General features: G+C 43.9%; 1 protein-coding gene across 1 annotated transcript in view; it reads right to left on the reverse strand.

Moving 5' to 3' along the window:
- Window positions 1-6,184, reverse strand: part of LOC116689921 (nucleus accumbens-associated protein 2) — a 16,807-nt gene extending 10,623 nt beyond the window's left edge. Inside the window, exons 1-3 of the mRNA XM_032516618.1 lie at window positions 5,813-6,184; window positions 2,084-2,809; window positions 603-817 (exon numbers count right to left, since the gene is read on the reverse strand). Of these exons, the coding sequence (XP_032372509.1) occupies window positions 603-817; window positions 2,084-2,521 (653 nt within the window). The 5' untranslated portion in view covers window positions 2,522-2,809; window positions 5,813-6,184. The remainder of the gene's footprint in view (window positions 1-602; window positions 818-2,083; window positions 2,810-5,812) is intronic.
- Window positions 6,185-7,611: the final 1,427 nt, after the last annotated feature.

Genomic DNA, 7,611 nt, shown 5'->3' on the forward strand with positions numbered 1-7,611 from the left:
GGGGGGGGGGGCAGCTGGGTAGCGTGTAGCAGATAGGACATGACACACACTATACAGTAGCCTCGTAGCTGGTTTGTAGACAACCGAGTCTCTTGCAATTTCTTGAATTTGTCTGACAATTCCTGCGTTGGTCCTTACCGAAAGAAATTCCCAAATCTGGTTGTCTCTCCAGTAAAACATTTTCAGTGGCATCTTCATGTAAATCACCCTTCTTTTTCACCCTGTTTGTTTGTTTTTCTGTGGGTTTTGTACGAGCCACATAAATTGTTATCAACATGCTCGCTTGCTGTAAATCTTTTACACTTTGGGTTCAATCGGACATTAGACGGTTTTTATACTAGGGAGCTAGCTGGGTAAAGAGCGTTTTATGTTTAATGAAGTCATTTGCGCTCCCACATACTGCTCGACCAGGTAATGTCTAGATAAATTCAGGTTGACAGTGCATGTGTGAAAGGGGCTATACTCTATATAAACAGGGAAGAGGGTCACAACTAGACTTTGTCTTCTTAAGAGGAATTAAAGTTTAGGAACCACTGCTGTAGTTCACGAGGATGCCCTAAAATGATCACACAGATCTGAAGTGATCTCCTGTTTCTCCTCACCTGGCCTCCTCTCCTCCTCCTCCTCTTGCTGCTCCTCTTCCGTTCTCTTCAACAGGAGGAGTGTCGGCTCTCTCCTGTTTGATCCTGCTGACGGCTAGCAGCAGCTCCTCGGGGCTCAGGGACGGCTGGTTTGGACTGGCCACCTGCAGCTGGGGGGCGCTGTGCTGCTGGACCATCGGGGTGTCAAAACTCCCAAGCTCGTCGGCTGAGGTTGTCTGTAATACAGCCGTGTGTTTAAGTAAAGTTAGAAAGAGATGCTGATAAAGAGTACAGGTGGACTACAGGTGGAAAATAGCAATCTGCTAGAACCTGGCACATCGCATATTCTCTTGTTGTACAAGATTAATGTTGTGCGTTGTCCCAGTCTTAAAATAAATGAATTACATTAAATTACATTATTGAAACTTATCATCAGAATGCACATACTGTTTGCTGATAATAAAATTGGCCAATAGGTCAATATTGTGTTTTACTAACGACAAACAAATTATCTGCGCATTTAGATGGAACTAAGCTTTAGGAGCTTTCCATCTTTACTTTTCTCCCTCGACTATTTTTGACTGGCGAGCTGGACGGTGACCGGAAAAACAACAGTTACCATTTTAGTAAACTCTGCAAACACAACCAATGTTCTCAATGCTTGATTTCATGTGAAGAGCCCCTGGTGATACTTGGAGCAAAGGTTCATGTTGTGTCGAGCCTTCTTAGAGTTTTAAAAATAACAATTTTGAGGCTAGCATAAAAGTGCCCCTAGCACTCCCATTCAAAAGACATTTACACTACCTAAAAAAAACAAAAACCAGTCAGTATGTGGTGTTATGGTTAGGGTTCATCCGTGAAAAGAAAACCTCTCCAAATTGTCTCTCCATTGAATGTGAGCATTTGCCAAGTTCGGTTACGATGACGAGCTGCAGTCAGGTCGAGAGAGACAGAGAGACAGAGAGACAGATGAGAGAGGGTTGCACCCTAACTCTAACCCTAACAATAACCATAACACCAGATACTGACTGGTTTTCGGACCGCACCCGGACTCCTCCAATACAGTAAAACTGCACACGTTAGAGTGGCGTTTTATTGTGGCCAAACCTACGGCACACCTGTGCAATAATCATGCTTTCTAATCAGCATCTTGATATGCCACACCTGTGAGGTGGATGGATTATCTTGGAAAAGGAGAAGTGCTTTGAAGAGAAGATTTGTGAACAATATTTGAGAGAAATAAGCCTTTTGTTTACGTAGATGTTTGAGTTTAGCTCATGAAAAATGATGTTCAGTATGCTTTCAGTGAGTTTAATGCAACAACACATTCGTATTCTTCTCCAAGTTAGATTCACCAAACTTTCAACTTGATGAATGTTACCTTCATTCTATAATTGGTCTTTATGTGGTCTACCTTGATTGTGGTCTATGCTATATGTAGTCTGTGGTCTACTTGGATTCATTTGGTCGATTTACAGCTCTGTGTGCGTAGCCAAATCTACCTGTGAGTCGCAGCAGAGAGGTGAGGAGGAGGAGGAGGCGGCCTTCAACATCATCAGCTCCATGCCTCGCTCCACGATGTTCTGGATCTGCAGGTAGCCAGCGGTGTACATGAGCACCAGCTGCTCACTGGCGACCATGCTGAGGCGCCCTGTGTAGCAGAAGGACAGAATCTGCTGGAAACACGTTGGCGTCACTGAGGATGGCAGCTCAAACACCGCCTGGGAGGAGGACGAGGACGAAGAGTCGGCTGCAGAGCTGAACAGATCTCTGAAGTAGAGTGAGGAGGCAGCAAGGACAGCCCGGTGCGCCTTGAAGGCTTGGCCTTGCACCAGGATAGAGACATCACAGTAGTGACCCAGCAGCCGCTGTTCATTCAGGCTACCTAGCACACTGCTGCCGAAGTCTGGGATCTCCACCTGCAGCAGCCCCTCAGACATGGTGGACGGCGTTGGTCCAAAGGAGGACGGGACAAGAAGTTACGGCTAGGAGGAGACGGTCCTGACCAGCCAGAGTTATACTGACGGAGGAAGAGGATGGGATCACTTTAGAGTGTTTAAGTGTCAGGGATCCTGTAGATATCTCCTCCAAAACGTTTCAGATCCATGTTGTTGTGGAGGAAACAAGGTCAGAGCTGGCAGAGAGCAGGGGCGGGGTCAGAGCTCAGAGGTGTTTGGTGGAGGAGACTGTGGATCAGCAGGATGGAGGTCAACTCAGCACAGAAACAGCTACAACATGGGAAGAAGAAGAGGTTTAGAGGATGAGAGTTTCACACCTTCTCGTCTACCTGCATAACAAACTGAAGAAAATAACAATCACACCTAAGGCGCTCTAACACCTCTCAGTTTCATTTCTCCTCTGTCTCTACCACTTCTTCTGCTCGTAAATTATAACTATACAAAAAACATTAAAACAACTTTAAGTTACCGTGTAAAGAAAAACAATACTCCATCTCTAATACAATTCTGTCAGCACAAACACAAAAACGCCTCAATACCAACATATTCCAACATTTTTACGGGAGTCTAGACTATAAAGATTCTCTGTTTGTGTCTGTAAATAATAAAATTATAATCTTCTGAGGTATGCTTAAATTCTGCCTAAAAAGACATGATCCCTGACAAAAATAGCTTTCAGTCTGGTTGCTCATTGTTCACTTTAGCTGGAAGTTTGTCTCTCAGAACTGAACAATGAAGCTAACAAACATGGAGGGAGTCACATGTATGACTCATCAAACAGCCAGAGCCAGAGGGAGGGTCATGATGACATCACTTCATTTCATTATTCTCTTGTCTTTCATGTAGGCTATTGACCTTACACTGCCACTTTTTTCATTTGGTCCATTTCCTCTTTTAACTCACGACGTCTGGTCTCTATGTCCGGCTTAACACATTGTGAACACAAATCAAAAGTGTCTGTCCTGATTGGTTCACGAAGTTTACAATAAATGAATCAAAGTTGAGAATCTTTGGCTCAAATACCTACAAAGTTAATTAAAGCTGATTACTGTGTGCTGTAGCAGCAGCTTAATGTTTCTATCATGAACATTGTCAAGCGCTCTGATGTTTACATTACATTACATTAGTATCGTTATTTGAATTCTTAATTAGGCTATCCCCCTGAAAGGATAGACATTTTCCTGCCAGAATATTTTACCAAAAACTCTACTGCGTGACAAGGGAAAACCTAGAAGAAGTCCAACACCCACTGAAAACAAGTTTGACTTCGTGCCCCCCCATGCCCCCCTCCTCCAAGCAAGGGTAAAGAGCTGGTCCATTGCTCCACAACAAGGATGGAATTCACATTGCTCCTCAGGTTCTACAGTCAGTCCAGCCTCCCTTCTGGCAACATGAAATAAACTGTCCCGGGGAGGTTGAGCAGTTTCATACTCTCATAATTGGAGCATATCCTCCAGCCCACCATATTAAATATAAGCCCCCAACGTTGACCAACACAGCCCAACAATTAACAGTGAAAAAGTTCAAGTATCTCTCGTTCACTAGTGGGGTTAGGGTGGAGCATGAGATCGAGCGGCGGATGGGTGCGTCATCAGCAGTGCCATGGGCGCTGTACTGGGCAGTTTGATTTACCAGTCGATCCACGTTCAGACCCTCACCAGGGTTCACAAGCTTTGGCTATTGACTAAAAGAATGAGATCACTGATACAATCGACCAAAATGAGTTTCCTCAGTAGGGTGGCTGGGCTCAAAGATAGGGTGAGGAGCTCAGACATCTGGAGGGATCTTGGAGTAGAGTAGTGGAGAAAGGGCATGGCCTTGGCGGAGGTCTGAGCTCTCTGAGTGTCCTTAGTTAGTATTTTAATGAAACCAGAACAGAGCCACTACAGTTCAGTTGAGCCTAGTTCAGTCTAGAACAGTACAATGAGTAGAGCCCAATTTATTCCAGTCCAGTTCTGTCAAGTAGGTTACATTTTACCAGAACAGAGCTTGTCTCTTCTTTCAACAACTCTACTATGTCCAGAGGATAAAAGCAATATCCTTCACTACCGTTTATACCTTTTACCACAATAAATACAGCTGTGACATGAAGAAGTCAGTGGTCATCATCACTGAGATCTAGACAGAATCAGCAAACCTTAAGTTACTGAGATATTTATTATTAGATTAGTTCAAAGTGAACCTTCATGTAGGAATTTGAAGGTTCTGTTCAACTTATTCCTACATTTTAATGACAGATCCTGAGTCAGACCTAAGGTTCAGTACAGTAGAGTCTAGTACAGTCCAGTAGAGTAGAGTAGAGTCCAGTAGAGTCAAGTACAGTAAAGTTCCTGAGACTCTAATAGAGTTCAATCCAGTCCAGGAATGTTCATTACAGTTTAGTACATTAAAGTATAGTTGAGGCATGTACAGTAAAGTCTAGTATAATACAGTCCAGTATAATTTATAATTTGTACTTTTTACTGATCCCCAGTCAGTGAGGAAAATACAATTTACACTGTGTTTGTTAGAAATTACAACACACAGGCCTGAAATACACACACACAAGCTTATTTATGCTCAAATGGAGAGAACTCAGAGTGAGTGAGCTGCCAGTGCTGGATCAGCGCCCTGAGCAGTTGGGGGGGGGTATGGTGTCTTGCTCAAGAGCACCTTGGCAGTGCCCAGGAGGTGAACTAGCATGTACTTTGGTCCGTACTGGGACTTGAACAGCAACCCTCCGGTTCCTAAAGTACAGTTGAGTCCAGTAGAATCCAGTACAGTAAAGTCTATGCAGTTTAGTAGAGACCAGTAGGCCTACATTAGAGTACAGTTGAGTCAAGTAGAATCAGGGTACAGTTAACCACATTACAATATAGCAAAGTCTAGCACAGTAGAGTCCAGTAGACCCATAGTAAAGTGTTGTAAAGTCCACTACAGTCCAGTACAGTAGTGTCCAGGTGAGTTCAGTCTGTTTCAGAGTTCAGTCCAGTTCAGCATTGTTATTGTTGTTTACAGTACAGCTGCAGCAGAGAGACAGACAGACAGACAGACAGTCTGAGCAGACAGACAGGCAGCAGACAGACAACAGTGTAAACAGACAGACAGAAAGCAGAGAAATACAGGTAGATAAAGAGACAGACAGGTAATAGGGACGGACAGCCGTTTTAAAAAGACACAGACAGAAACAGTTTCAGAGTGCAGACACACAGACAGACAGACAGACAGACAGACAGATACAGTTAGAGGAGGATAAATGTAAGACAGGTAGATAGGAGACAGACAGCTCTTCACCTCCTCTCTGCTCCTCTTCCTCCTCAGCTTTTCTTCCATGCAGCAGGCAGGACGGCTGGCTGGCTGGCTGGGAGAGGCTTTCTTCTTCTCCTCCGCTCAGTCAACGCATCGTCTGGTGTGACACAGGAGGGGGGAGGACGGGGAGACGGGAGGACGGGGGGAGTGTGGGGAGGGGGGTGGAGGTAAAGACACAGACAGCCGAGGAGGAGGAGGAGGAGGAGGAAGAGGAGGAGTCATTTGAGGACAGCAAGGGAGCTAATGCGGCTAACTGCCCTGCAGAGGACGAGAGAGGGAGAGAGGAAGGGCGAGAGACTTAGAGGGAGAGTGCGGAGAGAGGAGTGAGCTAGTATGCATCATCTGCTGCTATAGACACACTGCAAGGTATACTATAAATACACAGTAAATGCACATGTACACTGTAAGACACACACTTAAACATGTGTGTGTTGCTGTGTGTGTGTGTATGTGTGTGTTGCGTTTGTGCGTGCTTGCAAGTGTGTGGCATGACTTGGCCAAATGCACAGCGCTGCATTGCAGTGCCGAGGCTGAGTTGGCATGCCGAGTACATAGTGTGCATACTGCGACTGTGTGCCAGGCTGATATACACACACACACACACACACACACACACACACGCACACACGCACACACACGCACACACACTCAGCAGCAGCATTTTGCAGCCTCAGCTTTCAATATCACATATAGTTCAGTAATAGTTTCTAACATGAGACACAGACAGTTAGAAAGAGGGGGAGACAGACAGACTGCCTGTCTCTCTGCAGTACCGGTCTGTCTCTAAACAAACAGACAGACAGGTTTGGTCTATTTTTTTCAAAATTCTCCATCCAATATTTAATAGAGAAAGACTGGTGGGTGGATGTTGGATGGGTGGAGGAGGAGGGAGAAGGGTGTTGAGGCTAAATAAGGACCAGTACAGTAGCTGAGCAGCCAGCTGTGTTGTGTGTGTGTGTGTGTGTGTGTGTGTGTGTGTGTGTGTGTGTGTGCGCGTGCAGTGTAAATCTTCTGCTGCTCTGAAATCAGACCTCATCATGCAAATAAGTAGGGCGGGACTGAAGAAATCATCACTGCAGCAGTCAACATCTCAACAACTATTGGATGGATTGTGATGAAATGTGGTTCATCATTCATGTTCCCCTCATGATGAATTGTAATAACTTTAGTGACCCTCTGACTTTTCCTCTAGCACCATCATCAGGTCAACATACAAACATGTAACTTGGTTCTAATTATTAGAATTACAATTAAAATAGAGAGTGATTAATTCACTTCCAATAAATCCTAAATACTAAGAGAGCATCTTTAAGACTTTTAGTCAGAGGTGAACTGATCGTGCAAAACACAACACAGATTAGCATTTTTTCAGGATCAAATTTCCAATAATAAATAAATAATGAAACAAAATTTACGGGAGGTTAATTTTTCTGGAAGTCAATATTAAACTAAACTCAACCAACTGAACTTTGTCTCTGTTTGTCCTCTATTTAATGTTATTACTCATTAGTACAAAACTAAATGAATCTTTGCAACTTTAAAGAAATGATTTAGAACAAATAACAATCCTGTGAAAATAATGCTACATTTGAATGTGTCCAGTTTTTTGGGTTTATGACCAAATACCTCCAGAATTTATGACATACTCTGTGTTTACTGATAAGTTAGTGTTAGCATGCTAAACTAAGATAGTAAACAAACATTATACCTGCTAAACATCAACATGTTAGCATTGTCTATGAGACTGACTGACATCCAGATGTGATCTGCTAAAATGCGAGACG

Source organism: Etheostoma spectabile, chromosome 5, assembly GCF_008692095.1.
Source record: "Etheostoma spectabile isolate EspeVRDwgs_2016 chromosome 5, UIUC_Espe_1.0, whole genome shotgun sequence".
NCBI classification, from domain to species: Eukaryota; Metazoa; Chordata; class Actinopteri; order Perciformes; family Percidae; genus Etheostoma; species Etheostoma spectabile.